Here is a 24,886-nt window from a genome sequence, read left to right as displayed (position 1 = left end):
TACTGCACTACACATACCCCCCCTTTACAGATGTCATTAACCTGCCATAGTTTAATAGTAACTAGGAGGATTGGTGTATAAGGAAGGAGACTCTCAGTACTAAGATTAAAACCTTAAGTCACCTGTGTCACATTCCATGAAGGATGCATTCATTTACTGAAAAACGGGAAAAAAAGCGGGGGGTGGAGTTGGATCTACTTGGGAAGCTCTGTTAACTTTAGGCACAAAATCTGAAATGATTTTGAGACCCCTGGATTATGTATTACTTTTTCCAAATAAGTTCTTCCATTTCTTTCTGCCAAGACCTGAATTGAGAAATTGTGAGCTTACTTGCAGCAAGTAATGCAGCCAGCCTCAGGGGTGAAGTGCCCGCTGACCCTGCTGCCACCTTGGTCCTGGTCACTGTCAGCACCGCCATGACGCCCAGCATGGCAGGCGGCAGCAGTCCTTGGCAGGTTCAGGAAGCCTGCCTACCAGACTTCTGGGCCTCTCCCTTCAGTCGATGACTTCAGGGTGTCAAACTATTTAAATTTCTCAAACAAATGGAACAAAAGCCATTCTGGTTCACCCTGATTACTTGAATGCTGCACTTGGTGGACCACCCCTAGGAGCCGTTGGACGCCGCCTGGCCTCCGAAGGAATTGTAGCGTCTATGTAGACAGAAACTCCGTTGTATATCTCATACGGATCTTCTCGTTTTTCATTTTCTTATGACTTTTTTTGTGAGGTTCTCCAGTAAGGAGTCTTTTTAGAATGGCATTGATCAGACCACCAGCAGGGATTGAAAATGTTTTAACAGAAATTCTATTCCTTAGGAATAAAAGCTTATGAAAGAGGTGATTTCCTGGTACTGCTATAGACAGAACAAAACCAAATCCATACTACATCCAAGCCTTGTGAGACAGTCACTTGCTCATTTGCCATATTTAGATGTTAGTGGAATCAGAAACCTGTTTTGATATGTGTTTTCCATGAGTTAAGTCTGATTTGTCTTTTCATTTCATGATGCATGTCTTTTTTTTTTCTTTTGTCAGGATAACATCATATAGCATCTTGTTTGTTTTTCCTTATTTCTATGTACATATCTATCTACTTGCGACTGTAGATGGGTATATAGATAGATGCCAAGCTTCTTATGTTCTGGGGGTAGTGTGCACCATTATTGGGTCTCTGCCTTAAAACGCACCAAAATTCATTTTAGAAAAAACTGCTTTATCTTTGGTCATTAGGGAGCCCTGACATGTGTTTCTGGCTCCAGATTCTGTGTCATTGATCTGTATGTATATATGTGATGTTTCCATATATATATATATGTTTAAATTTTATATCATCTGGAATGATACCCAATTTTATGCTTTTTGTATTCAGAAGACCAAAAAAAAAAAAAAACACAAAGAGTGCAGTGATGTTTTTGGCATTTGTTCTCATGCCTATTTTTATCTAGATTTTTAAATTGTAGCTTGCCAGAACAAGTTTTTTATTATAATTGGATTGGAAGAAGAAAAGCCTTTTCATTCTTTTGAGTTGTGGTGCAGAGACTCAAGTTAATGAACTTGAAAATAGTGTTGCTTCATGCACTTAGAAAACCAATCAGGTGTTTCTTGTGCTACTAGTTGTCACGTTGCATTCGTGTTCACCTCCTGATTTAAAGATCTCAGGTGTACCCAGCCACTAAAGCACTCTGGACTAATCGCTAAAGAGAAGCAACATGGGGTGGGGGTTAGGGGAGATTCACATGTATGATCATAGCACTATGATTTGCTTTTGATGTTTGTCTCTAGTGGTGTGTTGTCTGTTGGCATGCTTAAGCACATGTCCATTAAAAATCATTTTGTTCCTTTTTTTTTCTTGTTTTCTTGGTTTAGTGATTCATTTGCATAAACATTAATTATCTCTGCATACTGGTTTGGGGTTTTCTCTTTCCTTCTAACTCTAAAGAAAAAAATTTTTGCTGCAGAATTTCCCCCAGAAGAGGCTTCCCTGGCCTTGGCCCCCCCCTTGAAGTCTGCCGCAGTGCTATAAACGTTAGCCTGTCAGCAGACACTGTTCCCTCCGGGTCCCTGCTGTCGCCAGCAGTTTCCGGGCCACAGCTGCAGCACTAATTTTTTTTTAACCTGGTTTCTGTACACACTAACCGTATGTCTCCCTAGACTCACACCTGGCACAGGCCTTTCAGACCAAACTCACACTTCCTTCCCACCAGAAGTTTCGTGAAATTCCACACTAGAACAGATTTGTCAACTTTAAAATCCACTCACTTCCTTTGGACTCAGGGTTTTGTTTTTTGGTGGTCATTTCCCCTCCTGCCTCTCTCCTTTAAAAGTGAAAGGAAAGAGAAATATGGAAATAGCCTGTTGCTCATAAGCACACGCGCACATCTACAGGGTGTCACTTAGGAGGTCAATATAATCACATGTCCACCCTCCCCCATGCCTTCCTTGCCCTACGAGTCCCATTTCCCACATTGCTGTGTGGGTAAAAGGTTCCAGTCAAAAACACTCTTAAATTGCAAAGCCTCTGGTCTTACCCTGAACCCTGATGCTGACAGTGATAGTCTGTGTAGATGGAAGAGAAGCTCGTGACTCCCACCCCGCCACTTAGCTAAGGCCTCAACAAGTGATCCCGTTCCCAAGAGTTGACATATCTGAGTGTCGAAGCAGTGGTGGTTGTTCTCCCATTTCTCCTGTTGAAGTTGTTGCTGCTAACTTGTTGTTTTGGTTCTGGGCAGCAGTGGTGGGGGACGTACCTAATGAACGTTGCCATTGACACCTCCATGTTTGTCCGTGTATGAGGGGTGCAGGTTGTCTGTAACCCACTAAAGTGTCAGCTACACCCAGCTTTAGTAACTTGCTAATCCCCCGCCCTGGGTGTATCAGCCGGGGCGGAGACAGTTAATGGTACACAGTTGATGGTACACAGGCTGAAAGCGATAATGAGCCGAGACCCTACTGCATTTCCAAAGCCGAAAAGCCCCGAGGGTCACAATATAAATGAGCTTGGGAAGGAACAGCTCCCGAAGACGTCTCCAGCCTGACGGTCAGAGCCACGGGAAGTCTGGCTGTGTCTGGGCTTTCTCGTCTCAGTGCAGCAAGGCACCGTGATCAACCAACACGTGATGGGGAAGGCCCTGGTTCTGTCTGTGTTTGGGGGTAAATAGCCGTGTGGTGTTGAGTGACTGTGATTGGCTTTTCCGGCTCCTTTAACACCAACTACAACCCACTCACGATACAACTCCGGCAGATGTGGTTAAATTGATGTTTGTTGACTTGCCTCATTTCCTTCCAGCTCTTAAGTTCCAAAGTCTAACTGGGATGGTAGATGTGAAATGCATGATTGTTGTCCTAATTTCTGCATGTGTTTATGACGATGTGTTGAGGGGCGGGGGAGGAGAGCCAGAGAGCATTTTCAGAAACTGGAGGTCTTTCTTTGTCTTACTCTGGGGGAATGCTGTGTAGTTCTGATAGAGTCGTCTATCGATCTGTTTGTGAATGCCCTTTCGCTTAAACTTCTAGCTGTTCTGGTGACGTCCTTGGTTGTAAGGTGGCTGCTGTATAACGTCCACTCTCTCATATTTAATACGTGTGATTGTTACTGTCGTCCTTTTGTTTTTAAAGTAACCCTAAGAGGAAATGATCCGAGTTACATTAGAGAAAATGGATTGATCCGAGGAACAGAGTGCAGTAAAACTCATCCTGGCATTTCGCTTTTCTCCCTTCCCCATAAGCGGGCGGGCATTAATCCCTCCCCACCTTCTAATGTCCTTGGTGTCCCGCTGGCTTTGTGGGATGTTGCAATGGTTTTACTGTACTGCCTCGATCTGTGTCCGGCATTTATACACAGCCACGTGTGCGAGTCAGAGCGTATGTGGTCACCCCTGTGGCTCACGGGGTTCACTGAGTGGCCTCTCCACTGTCCCTAGATGACAGAAACGGTGGACACAAGTGAAATGGTCAACGGCGCCGCCGAGCAGAGAACAAGCTCAAAGGAGTCCAGCCCCATCCCCTCCCCAACCTCGGACCGCAAAGCCAAGACCGCCCTCCCAGCCCAGAGTGCTGCCACCTTGCCGGCCAGAACCCAGGAGACACCTTCGGCCCAGATGGAAGGCTTCCTGAACCGGAAGCACGAGTGGGAGGCTCACAATAAGAAAGCCTCAAGCAGGTGAGAGCAGCGAAGGCTGAGGCCACTGCCTCAGGAGATGGGAAGTCAGCCCCACCCTTTCAAGGTCGAAGCACTGCTTGCCGCTTGGAAAGCCGGGGAGTGGGCGCTGGTGAAATCCATTTGTTCTTAGCTTCCTGGGTGTCACTTTTCTTGGGACTGACATTGGAAAGTGGGAGGAGAGTGTTTTTGATTCACTGAGAGAAGGAAGGTTAATTAAGCGTGGATGGGAATAGCAAAAAGGGGCCTTAGTAATTCTTCCTGAGAAGAAATGTGCTAGGCAGAGGTTGGAGAATTTCCCTAAAGTGTTCTTCATTGTGGGATTTTTTTTTTTTTTTTTTGAAGACTTTTCATTTTTCCGGCCTTATCTCCATATCTGTGTTTATGTTCACTGCCTCCCAGTAGGCTCTGCTTTTATTATGTCTATTTTATAAATGAGGAAACGGTGGCCCTGTGTGGTGAAAAAAAAAAACTCTTCAGAAACCTGGTATATGGCAAAGCCTGGGTGAAATTCTTACCTGATTCCAAAGCCAGTGTGCTTAACCAGTGATCCCTTCTGCCTGGGACCACCATGTATAGTTGTACAGGTTGTACATTAGACCAGGAAATCCCCATCTCAGAGCTGCCATCCACGTTGAGTACAACATAAATTTTTATGTTAATCTAGGTAGGTGGCAGTACAGTGTCTTCTGATAAAAATCAGTATATCGTGACAGTTTGCCATATCATGGGGGAAAGGCTGTCTTTTTTCTGATTCATCCGGAGGTACTACTAGTGCTAATGGCCCTGGATCTGTCTCCCTGTCAGGTTGCCAAGCCCCACCAGGATTAAAACTGAGGTGGAAGAGTTAGTGTTTCAGGACAGGCATGTTTCAGATGAGGAGTCTGCCCTGTACGGCATTACCACAAGAGAGTACTACAGCAAAGAGAACCAACCCCAATAAAAATCTTTCCCGTCAGAGCCAGGAGTACCTTTATGTAATAGAAGAGGGCACCATGTTTTTCCCCAAACTCAGAGAATTACCTGCCCTCAGTCACCTGCCACTGTATGAATGTGGACACTGTCCCAGCAGTCCGTGGAGGAATTTTGTTTTCTTGTTTAGTTTTAGCAGAATTTAGGAAAGGCTTTTAACAAGGGGTCATACCACGTGGTGTGTGGATCGTTTGCATATTAATCACATTCTTAATTCTTTACGGGAGTGTGGTCTAGAACCCTGACATTCCTTTCTTTACTGCTCAGGTCCTGGCACAATGTTTATTGTGTCATAAATAACCAAGAAATGGGTTTCTACAAAGATGCAAAGACAGCTGCCTCTGGAATCCCCTACCACAGCGAGGTCCCTGTGAGTTTGAAAGAAGCCATCTGTGAAGTGGCCCTTGATTACAAGAAGAAGAAACACGTGTTCAAGCTGAGGTGAGAGGGGCCCCGTTTCTTGGTTGCCGAGAGTAGGTGTATTTTCACTTTCAAGGTTGGTTTTCCCAGGCAGGTACTGTGATCAGTCAGTTCCTCCTCTCTGCCATTTAAAAAAAATCACCAATGAACCTTGTGTGGTTTGTCCTGTGTCTCAGTTAGGATTTTTAGGGACCGTGGCCAGTCATCAGTCTCCCTGTGGTTCATGGCACAGCTCAGCCTTGAAGAAATGAGCTTTTGTTTTGATAAGCTGGAACTCACTGTTCCTTAAGACAAGGTGAACTGTTCACATTTTAAGGGAAGCATAGAAAAATAGTTTACCCATTTTTTGCAGCTTATCCAGACCCAGGAGATGCTATTCTTTGCCCACAAGTTATGCGGAGTGGGTCAAGTGAGTCATCCTGGAGCTGGATGGAGATAAACAGGAAGTGCCTGTGTGGGACCTGGGTCTCTCTGCTCCCCTGGCTTGCCCAGCGGATGTTCCAGCTGCTTCTGGAACCATCTAGTTCCACTGTCTCTGGCTTGTAGAACACATACACCTCCTTCAGAGTGGATCCAGGCTCAGAAGTTCTTATGCTTAGAAGTGGGCAGAAAAGCCGTTTCATCTTGAAAAATATAGAAAGTAAATGTGTCCATGGTTAGAATGTTGATTAGTTTAAAATAATTTTGATCTGTCGCTTTGGGACCTGGAAAGCTTTGGTCTTCAGTTAGACATTTGTGTCCTGTCGGTTGCACTAGGCCATGGACTGCAAATGAGCGTTTCAAAGGGGGTGACTTCTTGAGCTCTTTCAAGGAGCACCGGAGGCAGGCTCTCCAGGACTTGGAGCCCTTTACACTGTGTGAAACAAGGTGCAAACAGCCTGGCTCCCTGGCTGCCTCCCTCCTTTCTTCTCCCTCCATGCAGCTTCAGAGGGTCCGGGTTTTGGCAGAGGGCACTTATCTTCCTCCCCACCAGGAGCACCCCTTCCTCTGTACCGCAGTGAAGTGAATGAGTAGCCCTCCAAGCCAGTGACTCTCCAGCGTCCTAGGGATGGCCTTGCAGGACAGTTTCTTTTACTCTGTACTGTATAAGAAGAGAAATCTAGGAGACTTTTTCTGTACGTCTGTTTAAAAATTCTGGTGTTTGTAAATGTGGGGGATATAAGGCTCTGTAGCAGAATTTCAAAAGGACTCATTTTTTAATTCCAGTATAATTAACATACAGTATTTTATTAGTTTCCCAGCACACAGTATAGTGATTCCATGATTCTGTACGTGACTCAGTGCTCATCACGATAAGTGTCCTGTTAATCCCCCTCACCTATTTCACCCACCTACCCATCTCAGACAATACTTCAGAGTCTGTTTTTTGTCTGTCTCTTTTCTCTTTGTTCATTTGTTTTGTTTCTTAAATTTCACTTAGCATTTTTAGATGCGTCTATGTTGTTGCAGATGCCAAGATTTCATTCTTTTATGGCTAAGTAATACTACAGTGTGTGTGTGTGTGTGTGTGTGTGTGTGTGTGTGTGTGTGTGTGTGTATAAATACATATATACAACATCATCTTTATCTGTTCATCTGTTGAGGGACACTTGGGCTGCTTTTGTGGCTTTTATAAATAATGTTGCAGTGAACACAGGGGTGCATAGATGTTTTTGAATTAATGTTTTCTCTTTCTTTGGTTAAATACCCGATAGTGGAATTACTGGATCATGTGGTAATTCTGTTTTTAATTTTTTGAGGAAACCTCCATACTGTTTTCCAGAGTGGCTGCACCAGTTTGCATTCCCACCAGTGGTGCACAAGGGTTCCTTTTTCTTCACATCCTCACCAACACTTTTTGTTTCTTGTGTTTATGATTTTAGCCATTCTGACAGGTGTGAAGTGATATGTCATTGTAATTTTGATTTGTATTTCCCTGATGGTGAGTGATGTTGAGCATCTTTTCATGTGTCTGTTGGCCATCTCTGTGTCTTCTTTGGAGAAATGTCTGGTTATGTCTTCTGACCATTTTTTTAATTGGATTATTTGGGTTTCTTGGTATTGAGTTGTATAAGTTCTTTATTTTTTTTTAAGATGTATTTATTTTAGAGAGTGAGAGAGCACGAGCGGGAGGGGCAGAGGGAGAGGGAGAGAGACTCTCAAGCTGACTCCGTGCTGAGCGTGGACCCCGATGTGGGCTCAATCTTACCGACCCTGAGATTACGACCTGAGCTGAAAACAAGAGTCAGACGCTTAACTGACTGCGCCACTTAGGCACCTCACTTCTTTATGTATTTGGATACGAACCCCTTATGGGATATGTCATTTACAAATATCTTCTCCCATTTAGGAGTTTGTCCTTTAGTTTTGTTCATTGTTTCTTTTGCTGTGCAGAAGCTTTTTATTTTGATGTAATCCCAATAGTTTGTTTTTGCTTTTATTTTCCCTTGCTTCAGGAGACGTATCTAGAAAAATGTTGCTACAACTAATACCAAGAGAAAGTACTGCCTGTGTTCTCTTCTAGGATTTTTATGGTTTCATTGGTTTTATTGATTTCATTGAGGTCTTTGATTCATTTTGAGTTTATTTTTGTGTATGGTGTGGGAAAGTGGTCCAGTTTCATTCTTTTGCACATTGTTGTCTGGTTTTCCCAACAGCATTTTTGAAGAGACTTTTTCCCCCATTGCATATTCTTGCCTCCCTTATCAAAGTTTAATTGACCATATAATTGTGGCTTTATTTCTGGGTTTTCTGTTCTATTCCATTGATCTTTTTGTGCCCGTACCATACTGTTTTGATTACTACAGCTCTATAATATTACTTGAAGTCTGGAATTGTGATACCTCCCATTGTCTTGTTCTTTTTCAAGATTGCTTTGGCTGTTAAGGGTCTTTTGTGGTTCCATACAAATTTTAGGATTGTTTGTTCTAGTTCTTTGAAAAATGCTGTTGGTATTTTGATAGGGATTGCATTATATGGACATTAACAGTATTTGTTTCCCCAGTCCATCAGCATGGAATATCTTTCCATTTGTTTGTGCCGTCTTTAGTTTCTTTCATCAACGTTTTGTAGTTTTCTGAAGTCTTTTACCTCCTTGGTTAAATTTATTTCTAGCTATTTTATTATTTTTGGTGTAATTGTAAATGGGACTTTTTTTTTTTAAGATTTTATTTTTAAGTAATCTCTACCCCCAACATGGAGTTTGAACCCACAGCCCCAAGATCAACAGTCCCATGCTCTGCCGACAGCCAAAATCAGGTGTCCTGGGACTGTGTTCTTAATTTCTCTTTCTCCTGCTTCATTTTTGATGTATAGAAATGCAACATATTTCTTTATATTGATTTTTGTATCTTGAACCTTAGTGAACTCATTTATCAGCTCTAGTAATTTTTTGGTGGAGACCTTATTGTTTTTTATATATGTAGCATCATGTCATCTGCAGATAGTGACCGTTTTACTTCTTCCTTATCAATTTGGATGTCTTTTATTTATTTATTTATTTTTTTGTTATCTGATTGCTATAGCTAGGACCTCTAGTTCTGTGCTGAATAGCTGTGGTAAGAGTAGACATCCCTGTCTTATTCCTGACTGTAGGGGGAAAGCTCTCAGTTTTTCCCCATTGAGGATGATGTTAACTGTGGGGTTTTCATAGATGGCCTTTATTGTGTTGATGTATGTTCCCTCTAAACCTACTTTTGGGGGCGCCTGGGTGGCTCAGTCGTTAAGCGTCTATTTCGGCTCAGGTCATGATCCTAGGGTCCTGGAATCGAGCCCCACATCGGGCTCCCTGCTCCATGGGAAGCCTGCTTCTCCCTCTCCCACTCCCCTGCTTGTGTTCCCTCTCTCGCTATATCACTGTTAAATAAATAATAAAATCTTATGAATAAATAAATAAACCTACTTTTGCTTGTTGTTTTGTTTTTTTTTTAAGTAGGCCCCAGTAGGGGCTTGAACTCATGACCCTGATTTCAGGAGTTTCACACTCCACTGACTGAGCCAGCTGGGGGGGCCCCTAAACCTATTTTATTGAGGGATTTTATCATGAATAGAAGGCTGTACTTTTTCAAATGCTTTTTCTCATTTATTGAAATGATCATAAAGTTTTTGTCCTTTCTCTTGTTGATGTGATGTATCACGTTGATTGATTTGAATATTGAACCCTTGCATCCCAGGAGTAAATCTCACTTGGTCATGGTGGTTTTTATAATGTATTGTAGATTTGGTTTGCTAATATTTTGTTGAGGTTTTTTGCATCTCTGTTCATCAGAAGTATTGTCCTGTAGTTCTCTTTTTTTGTAGTGTCTTGATCTGGTTTTGGTATCAGGATCATGCTGGCTTCACAGAATGAATTTGGAAGTTTTCCTTCCTCTCTTATTTTTGGGAATAGTTGGAGAAGAAGAAGTATTAACTCTTCTTTAAGTGTTGGTCAAATTTACCTGTGAAGTCACCTGGTCCTGGCCTTCTGTTTTTGGGAGTTTTTTGATTACTGACTCAATTTCTTTGCTGGTAATCAATCTGTTCAAATTTTCTATTTCTCTGATTCAGTTTTAGAAGGTTATGTGCTTCTAGGAATTTGTCCATTTCTTCTAGCTTGTCCAATTTGTTGGCATGTAAGTTTTCATAATATTCTCTTAAAATCCTTTTTCTGTGGCATCAGTTATTTCTCATCTTTCATTTCTGATTTTGTTAATTGAGTCTTTTTTTTTTTTTTTTTAAAGAATCTGGCTAAAGGTTTATCAATTTTGTTGATCTTTATGAGAAACCAGCTTCTGGTTTCATTGATCCTGTTACATTGTTTCTTTATTTTTTTTTCTTTTTTTCTTTCTGCTTTAATCTTTTTTTCCTTCCTTCTACTGGTTTAGGGTTTTGTTTGTTCTTTTTCTCAGTCCTTTAGGTGTAAGGTTAGGTTGTTTATTTGATATTTTTCTTTTTGAGGTAGTCCTGTATTGCTATAAACTTCCCTCTTAGTGTCTTAAAGTTGTTAGACTTTGTATTTTCATTTTCATTTGTCTTCCTGGATGTTTTGATTTCCTCTTCGATTTCTTGTTTGGCGCATTCATTGTTTTAATAGCATGTTATTTAATCTCCATGTATTTGTGTTCTTTCTAGATTTTTTCTTAGGTTGATTTCTAGTTTCATAGCATTGTAGTCAGAAATGATGCATGATATGACTTTGATCTTTTTTAATTTGTTGAGACTTGTTTTGTGGCCTAATATGCGATCTTTCCTGGAGAATGTTCCATGTGCACTTGAAAAGAATGTGCATTCCATTGTTTCAGGATGGAATGTTCTGAATATATCTGTTAGATCCATCTGGTCTAATGTGTCATCAAAACCAGTTTCCTTGTTGATTTTTTGTTTGGATGATCTATCCACTGATATAAGTGGGGTGTTAAAGTCCCCTACTATTACTGTATTACTATTGATTACTTCCTTTATATATTGCTTTATGTATTTGGGTGCTGCCATGTTGGGTGCATAAGTATTTACAGTTGTTACATCTTCATGTCATATTGTTCCCTTAATGATTATGAGTCTTTTCACTACATAATTTTTATTTTTAATGTTTTATTTTTTAAAGATTTTATTTGAGAGAGCACAAGTGGGGGAGGGGGAGGAGGGGCAGAGGGAGAGGGACAAGCACACTCCCTGCTGACCCAGGACCCTGGGATAATGACCTGAAGACTCATCATTTTTTTTTTAAGCATTTTATTTGTTTATTTGACAGCATACAAGCAGGGGGAGCAGGAGAGGGAGAAACAGACTTCTGCTCTCAGGGAGTCCGACATGGGGGTTGATCCCACAACCCTGGGATCATGACCTGTGCCAAAGGCAGATGCTTAAGCGACTTATCCACCCAGGCGCCCCAGGACTCATCATTTTTAAAGCATTATATCTTGAATTCAGTTTAGAGCATTGATTAGACATTCAAGTGGCCTTTGCCACAGCAAAGCCAGATGTTGATATGTTTGGGACATTTTTGATCCTTCCAATGGATTGAAACATTAAGTTTTTGTGTATCTTATACTGGCCCAAGAATATATACTGGGCCTTTGTGGGTCCTGGGCAAAGCTGGTGATGTATGCAGAGCTCCGATGAGCATTTCTGGTAGGATTCCCCTGGCCTGCTTATGTCCCTCATAGGTTTTGGGAATTTGAGGGTTTTGTTTCTTCCTAAGTCAAATTGTGACTGACTTTCTTCCTTCGACTTACAGACTAAATGATGGCAATGAGTACCTCTTCCAAGCCAAAGATGATGTAAGTTTTTAAGATTCATTTCTCTCAATACTTGGGCTTTTGCAAGTATTTATTGGCGCAGTAAGCTTTATTTACAGTGTTTCATATATAAGTAATCATCAGCCATGGCTTCTCTTATCTGGTCTCCTCAGTCACTAACAACTACAAGGCATTCAGTTGTCCTTATATCGCTAGGAAGCAGAATGGCATCTTACTCTCTCCTTGCTGTGTCAGGAGGGCTAGTGCAAGGACCCTGAAGTTGATGGAGGAAAACTTGCCCATCCCTCACAGTGGATGAGGCACAGTGGGGTGGTCCTGGGACAGGATGTGGATCCTGAAGTCCAGTCAGGGGCCTCCCTGCGGCACTCCACTGCCTTCAAGCAACCATTTCATGGTTGTACTTCTTGCAGGGAGAGAGGGTCTGCTGATGAGAAAGCAATGTGTGTAGTGCTTTAGATTTGAAAAACCAACTTCTACTAAATTCATGCAGGGTTATATGTCATATATACTTCAATTTTTTAAGAAAAGTAAAAGAAAAGGGTGCATCCCACCAATGGAAACCAGTCTTCCCATTCTTCCAAGTTTGTAGGACCACATACTAGATGGGTGACTCTCAGGTCTTGTAAACCAAATTCTCGTGAGAGTTGAACCATGTTCACTCAGCTAAAGGTCATTTGGGAACTGCTTGCTTCTCAGCCAGATGCCCCCATAGGCTAGATGCACTGTTTCCAAGCCTTCCGACCGACGGAGGCACGTATGTTTGGGCAGGTGAAGTGAGGGTGTTTTGAGCCCATCCCTCTTGGCTGCATCTCACCTGTGGTCCTTTGTCCAGGAGGAAATGAACACATGGATCCAGGCCATCTCCTCTGCCATCTCATCCGATAAACATGAGGTGTCCGCCAGCACCCAGAGCACGCCAGCATCCAGCCGGGCACAGACCTTGCCCACCAGCGTCGTCACCATCACCAGCGAGTCTAGCCCTGGCAAGCGGGAGAAGGACAAAGAGAAAGACAAGGAGAAGCGGTTCAGCATTTTTGGCAAAAAGAAATGAACTCCTTTCCTTCACCTCCTGTCCTTCTCTTACCTTCTCAGTGAAACTCCAGCATGCAAGCTCAGAACCAACACATTACTCTCTGTGCCTAATGTTCTTCAATGTGGTTGATTTTTTTTTTTTTAATTTATAGAGCATTTCTGGGGGGGGGGGGAAATACACCTAAACACTTTATCTCCAAGTTACAAAAGTTTGAGGTGCAGAGGGAAGACCAGATTTTTTTTAATGAAATTATATAGATTAGATCTCAATATTTAAACTGTTCCTCAATTTTGTGAGGCTGCGTTGGAAATAACCCGCCTCTAGTGCTGTTGGTATGCAAGGCAGCGGTGCTTAAACAATATTTCCTGTGCTCACTGGAGACAAAGCGTATCAATTTCCTGACACCATTCTCTTCCATTTATTTCCAGTGGTTACCTTGAGTCTCGACTATTAGAAGTGCCCACGACGGGTCTAACCTTGGTTAAACAGATCGTGTATTATGATCTCGCTGCCGTCACAGTGCAGCTCCATGTTAAATCTACAGACCAAACCGTTTGTATCTGGCATCACTTACTAACACCTGACATGCAGCTTTTCTGCATCACCTGCAAGGACAGTTCAGAATGTCGGTATACCGGTATACGAGAAGGAATAGAAAACGGATACTGTTTTAAATAATCTGTAATTTCAATTTTTTTTTTTTTGCTGAAATACATTATATTGTATGTTTGAGATAATTCTAGTACAAAGTATAATAAAACTAGATGTATAATAAACCCTTTAAATCATTGGTAAGTGTACAAGTGGAACTGAAGCATTTACTGGACAAAGTAATGTTACTCTAATGGTTACTTGCTCGTGCGTTGCCACACTGTGTTATAATTTGCTTCATTACCTTGCTCTTTGATACATAGTGTGCATTTCTTTGTCACTGTAATGATTGTAATGACAAATTTTCATCTTACTGCACAATCAAAATGGCATCGATAGGAATGAACTCTAGAGGCTGGGCCTGAGCAGGGAGGTGGTCGCTCAGGCCCAGCGCTCAGTCGTATGACCTGTACCTCTCAACTTCTGCCCTGTTAAATATATGCTATGTCATTAAATGCTTTTAAATCTAGCACGGCGGGTAATTGTTGTCTTTCCTCTCCTGTGTGCATGCCTTGTAGGGAAACAGCCAAGCCAGAAATAGCAAATGGGAAACATTAGACCGTCCATCGAGGTTCCTGTTTTGTGTTCTTGTGCGTGTGTGTGGTGCACCAGCGTTGAAAACTACAGCAAACAGAATAATAAATACGAGATGTTTTGCAGCTATGCATCCAGATTTTATCTTTTATTTATGAAAAAGTTAACAGAGAACTTGCTATAAACCTGAGTTCTGAGGAAGGCGTTGGCAAACTTTTTCTGTAAAGGGCCAGAGACAGCAAATATTTTAGGCTTTGTGGGCTGGACTCTGTCTGTGGAAGCTGCTTATCATGGAATACAGCGGCAGCCTTTGATGACAGGTGAAGAAGGGACATGACTGTGTTCTAGTAAAACTTTATGGACACAGATAGGAATTTTATGTGATCTTGACATGCTGTACAATATTCTAATTTAAAAAATAAAATCTATTGTATACAGATCATACAAAAAACAGATGACAGGCCAGATTTGGCCCATGGGCCCATTCAGCGATATCAGCATAGGATCATAGGTTAGATATGCATGTTAATACTTGTCCCTTTTTTATCTGGGTACCTTGACTCCAGATCATCTGCATGTTTTCTTACACAGAGCAGCACAGGATGCTAGTATTATGGGTTTTCAGTAAGCTGTTCCACAGAGGCCCATGCGTAATGCGATGTCACTCCTGGGCTCCACAGTTGACTGGCATTGGAGCTTTCTGTAACCCCAGAAACAGACCTTGCCATCTCTCACCCTTTCCTCTCTCATGCACCCAAGGCCATTTATCTTCGTGTGCCCTTGCCCTTCCTTGCCTTCCATAAGATTGGAATCACATCTCAACAGATGATCCTCTCACCAAAATGTTTCATTAAGAAAAAGCATCTTGGAAAATAATCACGATTGACAACAGCCTACTCGACAAAGCCAGCCAGATGGCAGGCAAGACACACTCAAAAGGAAAATAACCAGCAGTTCCAGAATCCCATAAAAAAGTACATATGCATGGACTATTTTGCACATAGTTCCAGAGGCTCACAGATCCCTGACTATGCAACTTGGATTTGGGGGTACTTGGCTCTCCTTACTGCACTTGCCAAGGATCCACTGCAACCTGAAAGGGGAAGATGATGGGCAGTGGAAGAAAAGCCACAGCAGAAGACTGGCTTCTGTGGGTCGGCAGGGGCTGATGGCAGCAGGTGCGATCAGAAAATCCCAACAAGACATGTTCACTGGATGAAGCTATAGGCCATAGAGGATCAGGACTGTCAATCCTATCATGGTACATAGGGGTTTAAAAAAAAAAATCCTATACACTATACTTCGAGGATTGTGCACATTTATTTTTATTGCTATAGCGTGCTATTTTACTTTAATGATTAGGATGGGTGATAATACTGTCCTCTGTACATCTGAGAAGTGAGAAGCAGTAAAATAAAACTCAGGAAATGAAATGAGTATTGACTAATTAAAGGACACTTTTGTCTCACTTGAACATCACTGAAGTTGGAATGCATCCTCAGTTGATGGCACCTCAGGGCTGTGTTTTCTTGGAGGTACTTGGAGTGATGATGAGCCTTCCAGCTCATGTCATCTTCAGTGGATGAAATAGAGTGTATCAGACTGGGTGGAGGACACGTTACCACCAAGTGTTTGGCGCTGTTAGGATTAGTTGTGTGTGGAGGATCCTATGGTACTTACCTCTGAATATATTTTCATTTTTCGGTTGGAATATTTAAATACTTTCCTTGGTCTAGTGGTAGAATTCATGCAGTAAAGATAGGATAAAACCTTGAGTCTTTCCCGTTATTTAAACTGACTTTCCTAAGCATGACCCGTACCCAAAAAACCATTAAAAAAAAACAAAAATTGTCCACCAAAGTTCAAGATTTCTCTCACCATTGAGAGTCCTACTGAAACCTTTAACTTTTCACTTCTCAACGCTAACCATCAATGAAATCCTTCTTGAAACTTAAAAGATGCCCCATCTTTAGCTGGTAGAAGTCCGTTCGAGTTGGCTTCTGAGTCCTTTTGTTAGAACCCTAATATCATTGATACTTTCCTCCCTCTCTGGCATGACAAGCTGTCCCCAGGCTCATTCAGTATGTATCTTGCCCTGAGACCTGCCATCAGAAGTCTCTAAGAAACCCTGTTTCTTTTAGTGGAAAATGATATTTCAAAACCATAATTTATGTCTCAGAAATGTTCGTTGCTACTGAGTTTGTCCTTTTTTCGACGCATATCAGTAGATAAAAATAATTCATGGGGCACCTGGGTGGCTCAGTCAGTTAAGCGGCTGCCTTCGGCTCAGGTCATGATCCTGGGGTCCTGGGATTGAGCTCCACGTCCAGCTCCCTGCTCAGCGGAGAGCCTGCTTCTTCCTCTGCCTGCCACTCTGCCTACTTGTGCTGTCAAATAAATAAAATCTTTAAAAAAAATCATAAATTCATAGTGCAATTCAGGATTGCAGGGTTTTTTTACTTAATATTTCCTATATTATGTCATAATCTTTTCCACTCAGAATGAGCACTCCCAAGATGAGGGGGCATAGAATTAGAACACTGTATAGTAACTTCTGTGCTTTATTACACACAAACTCAGAATAGCGATACTAATACCACCGCCAATACAATTAGAACGGTTTTGGGGTGGGGTTTGTTTTGTTTGTTTCTGGTCAAACTTTTTTACGTTGTAATAACTGTGGATTGATTCACATGTGGTTGTAAAACAATTCGGTACCCTTTAACTGTGTTCCCCAGTGATAACATCTTGCAGAACTGGAGTACAGTATCACATCCAGAGTATTGACATTGACCAAGACTCAACATTTCCGTAGCAGCAGGATCCCTCCTGCTGCTTGTTACCCCCAGACCTTCCCAGCAACCACCAGTCTGTCATTCCAGAAATGTACACCTGGAATCACACAGGATGTAACCATTAGGATTGGTTTCTTTTTCCACTCAGCATAATTCTCAGTAGATTCTTTCAGGTTATCATGGGTATCACTAGTCCTTTTTGTTGTGTCGCTGAGTAAGTAGTCCATGGTGTGGATGTACCAGTTTGTTCATTCACTTACTGAAGGACATTGGGGTAGCTTCCAGTTGGGGGCTATTATGAATAGAGCTGCGATAACCATTTATATGGGGCTTTTGGTGTGGACAAAAATCTTCATCTCTCTGGGGGGAGAAAAAATGCCCAGGAATGTGGAGAACAGTTTTTAAAAACATTTTGCATGTGCTCTCTCCGTACCCCCGGCGCCCCTCATCCCCACGTTAGGTCGTTTCTATCCACAATGTCTGGGCACACAATTCTCATTCTGCGCTATCCCTCTAAACCCGCTTTAGTCTTCTACAAATCACTGAATTAGTGCTCGCCGCTCTCCGTACACGGGCGTTCCTACGCGCCTCGACGTTTGGTTGTCTGGAGCCCGCTGCCTTGGTGTGTGTCTCTTAAGTGCGTTTCCCTTTCTTGCCACCCTCACCTCCCCCTTATTTTTGGCCAGTTCTCTGAGTCAAGCACTTAAAGTGAAGTGCTTTCCCGTCGCTTTCAGGACTGAATCAAGATTTCCCAAGGGAGACATAAATGCGAGTTCGGAGTTCTTCAAGGTATGTAGACCCAGCATAACACAGGCTACCCTAGAAAAAGGAGTTTTTCAAGGAAAAAAAAAATCCAACTGGCTTGACTGTGAGAAGGAATGTTACCTCCTGTTTGGAGCTTTACATGCTTTTTTGTAAAAGATCAGCCTTCTGCAAGAAGGGATTCAGGAAATGGAAGTGGAGGGGCCTCCTCTCTCCCGCCGGTTTAAAGTGGGGATCGGGAGAGGTGAGATGCATCTGTATGCTTCTCTTCCGTGCTGTTCGGGGTAGGCTCCCTGGGCTGGAGAAGCACCAGCGGCCCTGAGCCTCCCGCGAAGCGGGCTGACTTGGGAGGAGGCAGTGAGAGTGCGCAGAAGTCTGTGGTAGAATTCAAGGGCCTCATCTTTGGCTCTGCAGGGGAGCTTAGAAGACACTTCTCAGGAATGCTCAGGGTTCTGAGGGCACATGGGGTTAGTGGTCCCAGCTGCCCGGGCTGGCAGCTCTCAGGGCTTTGTTTTCCTGGTGCGGGTCGGCAGCACAGACAAAGCGGAGGCCTGGACTTGTGCCCGGCCGCCCCCCGGTCCCCCCCCCCCGCCCCCCCCCCCCCCCCGGCCGCCCTGCCCCCACAGGCCCGCGTCTGGCCCGCGAGGAGCCGGGTTCTCTCTGGCCGAGGCCTGGACGGCTGCCGCGTCAGGGCCACGAGAGTTGTGTGGGCTTGCGCCAGTTTCCACTTGGCCTTCACGCGTCCCTTTGGCTGTTTATCTGCGTGGGGGACCCATTGTGTCTGGGAGTGGGGCTGGAGGAGGCGGAAGAGCAGCGGGGGTTCCTGAAACCGACTCTTGGAAGGGAGAGAGAATTTTCTCTTGCATCAGCCCGCCGGGACTTTCTCCGCGGGGTGGGGCACCCTGCATTCCAGAGTCTGGGCGTGGGCTGGAACCTGGGAGCTCTGTGTCCCCCCGGAGACGCAGCAAGCCTTGGCTCACAGCATTTTCCCCTGGAGAACCGACTCCGTTTCCAGTCGCCATTTTAGTTTCCTGGTCACAGCCAATTGTTTCCAATTTGCTGTTCAAGCTTCGGTTTGGTGAAGGAGACAGTCTCTCAAGGTTTTCGTCTCCTGTCCGGGGCCTCCCTCTCAGGGAAAGGTCTGGCAGTCTTAGTCACAATGGCCGGAAAGGGCGTGCATGCGAGCCAGCGTCGCCGCTGTACGGCCGGCCCTTTCCTGCTGCCGTCTGTTCCGCGGCTGTCGCACCTCCGCCCCTGTCCTTCCTGGGCGCCTGTGACCTGCCTACTTCCTCCGGCTTGCCTGGCCTCTGCTCTCCCGGGGAAAGAGCGTGGGCTCCGAGCCCGGACACGCTGGAGTCCTGAGGCCTTCGCGGTGCAGCCGAACGCCAAGTATCGCGGCCTCGTCGCCTTTGCAAAGCTCCTACTAAGTGCCAGCCGCGCCGCGGAGCAGCCCTTGCGCAGCTTGCACGAGGCTACCCTCCGCACCGTCCGCTTCGTCTGAGCCCGGCTCTTCTTACCCTGACGTTGAAGGAATGAGGGGAAGGCCCCTGCGCTCCAAAAATGAGTTCCCCCCTCTCGCGCTGTGCTGCCCGCAGGAGGCTGCTTTGAATCTTTTTTTTTTTTTTGCTAAAGACTATTTTATGAGAGTGTTTCAGTTCCATGACAGAAAATCCGCACCCACAATGGTGTAAATACCAGGGAATGTGTCCCAAGCTAGGGCTGGCTGAAAGGTTGATGTGCTGCCCAAGTGCTCGATCTTATCAGGAGTGCAGATCAGTAGATCCGTACTCTCTCAGACTCACACTCCTGCCTGCATCGGTTTTGGCCTCAGGCTGGTTTCCCCCTTGGTGGCGGCACCTGCCAGCCCTCCAGGGTCACCACCTTGTTCACCTCTAAGAGGAGGGAAGAGGCTCCTCTTCTCCCAAACAGAACAGAGCCCCAGTTTCACTCTGAATGGATTGATTTAGGTTTTGCATCCATCCGTGAACCACATCTCCCACAAGAGAACTCACCTCAGGCAACCAGGGTGCCCTCCTGGTCTATCCAAACCACAGGTCATTAGAGAAGGGACACAGGTAGTTGGGCCCTCAGTGTCCCTCACAGCATATGATTAAGAAAAACATGTCAAAAAATAACATCAAAGGGTGGCTTGGGTGAGGTAGAGTGGTGGGTTTGATGGGATCCCCCTTCTGCCCAGCTCCCCAGATGCTGCATATCTCCACATGAAAGTGTTGGCTCCAAAAGGGGTGGCCACTTTTTCTCGAAAAGGAGAAATGGTGATTCTGGAAGGACATCTTCTTCAAGTTAGGTTTGAAGCTCTTTGTATTTCCTTTCCTTTCCTTTCCTTTTCTTTTCTTTTCTTTTACTTTATTTTATTTTATTTTGGGGGAGAGAGAGAATCTTAAGCAGGCTGCACACACAGCTCGGAGCCCAATGTGGGGCCTGATCCCAGGACCCCAAGATCATGACCTGAGCCAAAATCCAGAGTCAGGCACCCAACCGACTGAGCCACCCAGGCACCCCACTCTTTGTATTTTAAAGCACATTTGCAAATGTATTCAAGGTTGCCCCTGACTCTGCCCGTGTTGATACTGCTCCTGGTTTTCCCTCCGAGGTGCTTGTTTGGGGTGCACCTGGCTTCAGAGAACAGATGCTGGTTAATGAGTAGGAAGGGCCTATAGGGGTCTGGTCCCACTTGCTACTATCTGCAGGGTTCCCTTCTCCAGCAGTCACTGGAGGGGTGTTTTAGACACAGCAGCAAAGCAGTTAACGGGGTGCTATAAATTAACCAAATACTTGTGTAAGGAATTGAATTTATTTTTTTCTTTTAAAGTACAAGCCTCCAGGGCGCCTGGGTGGCTCAGTTGGTTAAGCAACTGCCTTCGGCTCAGGTCATGATCCTGGAGTCCCGGGATCGAGTCCCACATCGGGCTCCCTGCTCAGCAGGGAGTCTGCTTCTCCCTCTGACTCTCTTCCCTCTCATGCTATCTCTCATTCTCTCTCTCTCAAATAAATAAATAAAATCTTAAAAAAAAAAAAAACATTTCTAAAGTACAAGCCTCCAAAAGGTGCTCATTATGTATCTGGGGAGTCCTGAGTGCCTGAGTTAATGGCCGAAACATCATTTGGCCAAGATACAATCCATGTGTGTGCACAATGTCCCGGGGTGGCCCTCCCTTCCACAAACAGCTCCTATCACTCAGCACTGTTTCTTACAAAGTCCTCTTCATTGACAGGAGGTAAAACTACCCAGAGTGTTCATGACTTAAGAGGCCAAGGGTCTCTCATGTGACTGAGTTGGGGCTGCTGAGGTAGGGCCCAGGGGAAGCCATTTGCTGGGGTATTGAGTGGGTACCACTTCCTGGGTCTCTGGAAAAGAGAGAAGGTGGATTGTTTGAAATTCCTCAGTTAGGAGGGGAAAGGATTTAAATTCCATAGGAGAAGAGTCTGCAAAGATGAACCGGTCCTTATGTTATCTTTTTAATTGTGACACTTGGCATTTTCGTCATTTCTCTATCACAGTTGCCTCTTGGGGAAGCAACCCAGCTATGGGAATACAACCACATGGCTCCCCTTTGCATCTCAGATCCTTGGGAGCCAGGACCACAAAGGGCCTGTGTTCCACCCCATGGCTGTCTTCCTAGCCCTTGGGGCCCAACCAGGACGAATGCCATTTCTGCACTGGCTGGGACTGAGAGCCTGCACTTGCTGAGCTCTTACTGTAAGCGTCAGCTGCTGCCCTTGCCACTTCACCTGTGACAACTCATGGAACCTCACGATGACCTTGTGAGGTAGATGCTTGTTGCCCGGTGAGGTATTGTAACAGCTCGACCACAACTGTCACTGCAGGGAACTGAAGACAGTGAGCCAAGCTGGAGCTGGTAGAGAATCAAGACCACAGCGTTTCAGAGTGTTCTGGGGCTCTGACAAGGTCTGGCTGATGTCGTGATAGATGTGCCCCACCCCCCCACCTCATCCCCATCCAGCTGTGTGGTAATCTTCAGCTTCTAAGAAGGGTGTTTGCCCAGGATCTCACTGGCATCCCGCATGCCAAGCCCAGGTGTGTGGGAGTGGGCGTGTGCATGTGAACATACCCCATAGGAAAAAGGAGCTGGTCTTTACTGAGAAATGAGCAGCACAAGCTGGATCTGAATGTGCCAGAAAAAACCGTCCAGTGATTTAGGTACAAGACTCTGAACATCTGGTCTCACCTGTTTCACCCTTTGATCTGCAGACAGAATGACTTTGTCTTGCTAATGACAACAGCTGACATTGGGCAGCATGCTAAGCACTTGAGTTACCTCTCGGAATCCTCAGGGCAACTCTGTGGGGCGCTGTCGCTCCTCTGGATTGTACAGTGGGGGAAAGGAAGGCTTCGAGAGTTAAGTGCTTGTATAAACCGCAGCCAGGGATTCGAATTCTGACGTGCCTTTCCAGAGACCACACTCCCTCTTGGACTGACCATCCTCCTGATGTCGCTCGCCTAAGTTGTCGACCGAGAAGCAACTGTCATGGACCCAGCGCCAGCCAGTGGGGGGCAAAGGGGGTCCTGTGCATGTAAACCATCTCCCTACAGGTGGGCTTTCAGCATCAGTCGACTTAACTGCCGCACAAGCCTGGATTCTCAAAGTCTCAGCTCTTCATCGGCTCCTCAGGACCCGTGTTCCTCTTGAGCTTAGTGTGCAAGCAGCAAGGTTGTTCTCAGAGACAGTGCAACATAATTGGAGGGTGGTTGATGTCTGATTCAGCCTTACAAGTCTATGGTTGCCTAGATCTGGACTGTCCCTGTGCTGAAGTCCTTTCTGGATCAAATTTAAGGTCAGATAGAAGACATGGGGACACAAAAACTCTTTGGAAGGAAAGAAGAGAAGAAAAAGGAAGGAAAGAGTGGAAGGATCCTCCAACCAGCTGGGTACTCTGGAGCCTCAGAAAGGTGGCAAAATAAATCATGGCTCCGCATTAGACCCCGAACCCCTGTTTAGTATTTCAAACTAGAAAAGGAAAGGAAAAAAGATTAGCTCACAGTCTACGTGGACAGGTTTCTTAAATCCCTTCACAGCCAAAGGAAGTGAAGACAAGCTCTAGGAACCGATGGACTCCAGCTGAGATGGGTCAGATTTGCCTTCCGGCTCGGTGACTGGCCCCAGGACCCCTTTGTTCTCTGACTTCTGTCATTTCTCCTTGCTCTGATTTCTGACTCTCCCCACCGTCCATCTTACTCCTTGGCTGTGAGGAAAATTCTACACAGTTAAACATCACATGTACTTATTCTCTATAGTGTTTTCACTTAAATTTATGTCACATTTTGTTATGTTGTTATACTTTGTGATTCTTTTTTTTAAGATTAATTTATTTCATTTAGAGGCTGAGGGGGGCATGAACAGGGGGAGGGGCAGAGGGAGAGGGGAAGCAGAGTCCTTGCTGAGTATGGAGCCCTAGGAGGGGCTCCATCTCACCACCCCGAGATCATGACCCAAGCCGAGCCGAAATAAGAGTCAGACGCTCAACCCAAGAGCCACCCAGGCGCCCCGATACACTTTGTGATTACTTCAAGGGCAATATATTATTTTCCATTGGGTCAGCGTACCGTCAGTTAGGAAAATGTTCTTCAAATTCTAGGCATTTAGCAATCAGATCACTCCCCACCAAAGAGACTTCTATTCCTAAAATTACAACTCTGACTTGATTCTTTCCAAGGCACTTTTCTGGGGCCATTAACCCAGTCCAGGTGGGGCCACTGCAGGACCATATTGCCCTGTAATTACTTCCCCTAGTCAGTGTATAGACCTCGGAAGCTGGCCTCCTTCCACCCTTGTGGAACCCATTGCCCTTTCCAGCTCAGAACCTTGATCTCAGCCACACTGACAGCTTTAGTTAACTTTATATTTCAGGAAATTGGGATTGGGTCTCTGTGCCTCTGCTCCCTAAGATCTTATGGGGTCCTAATGCAAATTTTATCCACAGCCCAACACATTCTAAGACCACATCAATAATTCCTCTCGTACACATAAAACATTAAACTTCATCCTACCACACAGCTTGCCACATTTTCTTAGGAATTGCTCAGGACATATTTACAGATTTTGCTTCGTTTTCCTATTACCCCTTTCTAAACTGTCTATCTACTTAGTTACTAGCTATAAATAAGGGTAACAGTCTTGCCACACACAAAAATGATCATTTTTATTTGTCATCAGTGTAATATAGTACCTCAAGCTTGCTCTGAGTTTCTTGGACTCCCAGCTAGGGTAAAGTTGCTCTCCGTGTTTGGCATTTCTTTTTTCTTTTGAGTAAATTATCTGTTCATACCTGGATTGCTGAGGCTTCTGGGTCACAAACCACAAAAACCAACTCTGGCTAGTTTAGCAGAAAAGGAACTTATGAAGGGCCCCAGAATCTCCAAGGGGGCCAGAGCACCAGGTTGAGGGTTTTTACAGCCGGGAGTGAAGCCCAAAATCCTGCTGCAGGACAGGCTCCTTCAACTTGCTGCTGGACAAGGACCTGCAGGCACCCACGGTCACGGTCACGCAGTCACGTGGCCTCCAGTACGCCTGCCCTGCTGCCTTTGATGACAACAGATTCCACACAGGCTCCCCTCCTTCCCATCGCCAGCTCTCAGTTCTGAGTCAGGCAAGTGCATTCGATTGCTCACCGCCAGGGAGGCTGGGAAAAGGCGTCCTAATTCTCTATAGAGGGAGGGTTCTGCCTCAAGAGGTGGTGGGTTCTGCAAACATAGAAACTGGGTGGCTCTATTAGTTTTCTTTTGCTGCTGCGACACATTATCATAAACTTATGGCTGAAAGCAACACAATTTTTTTCTCTTACAGTTCCGTATGTCGGAAGTCAGACAAGTCTCAGTGGCTGAAGTAGGTGGTAGTGGGGCTGCATTCCTTTCTGGAGGCTCTAGGAGGCTCTAGGCTCTAGATTCTGTTTCCTTGTCTTTTCCTGCCTGTGTTCCTTGGCTTGTGGCTCCCTTTTTCCATCTTCAAAACCAGTAATAATGGAGGCAAATCCTTCTCATAGCTCCCTGAATGTCCACATCTCTCTCCCACTTTTAAGGACTATTGTGATTATATTGTGCCTGCCTGCATAATCCAGGGTCATCTCATTTTAAGGTCAGTTAATTAGCAAACTTTATTCCTCTGTCGTGTAATGTAACACATTCCTACGTTCTGGGATTGGGATGTGTCTATCTTTGCGGGGGGGGAGGGGCATTGTTCTGTCACAGTTGTCAGAAAAAAGCCAAATATCCACCACAACCTCTGTAGCCTGCCTATTTATTGACGTCATCATGATTTGGTTATACATTGAAATACTTTCTCTAGATTTTTAACTTTTATTAGTCAAAA

At 44.7% G+C, this 24,886-nt stretch overlaps 1 protein-coding gene across 4 annotated transcripts in view; it reads left to right on the top strand.

Moving 5' to 3' along the window:
• Positions 1-13,915, top strand: part of SPTBN1 (spectrin beta, non-erythrocytic 1) — a 192,708-nt gene extending 178,793 nt beyond the window's left edge. For 3 of the 4 annotated variants that reach the window (XM_025868837.2, XM_073897698.1, XM_025868838.2), the window contains 4 exons: positions 3,920-4,158; positions 5,395-5,568; positions 11,741-11,783; positions 12,595-13,915. In XM_025868837.2, coding sequence (XP_025724622.1) covers positions 3,920-4,158; positions 5,395-5,568; positions 11,741-11,783; positions 12,595-12,813 — 675 coding nt within the window. In that variant the 3' untranslated portion in view covers positions 12,814-13,915. Of the gene's footprint in view, positions 1-1,034; positions 3,147-3,919; positions 4,159-5,394; positions 5,569-11,740; positions 11,784-12,594 lie in introns of those variants that run through there. The other variant, XM_073897699.1, reaches the window with a different exon arrangement.
• Positions 13,916-24,886: the final 10,971 nt, after the last annotated feature.

The sequence above is a fragment of the Callorhinus ursinus genome, unplaced genomic scaffold, assembly GCF_003265705.2.
Source record: "Callorhinus ursinus isolate GAN/ISIS: 27379988/994484 unplaced genomic scaffold, GSC_fseal_2.0 scaffold10, whole genome shotgun sequence".
NCBI classification, from domain to species: Eukaryota; Metazoa; Chordata; class Mammalia; order Carnivora; family Otariidae; genus Callorhinus; species Callorhinus ursinus.
This window is presented reverse-complemented; position numbering and strand designations above follow the sequence as displayed.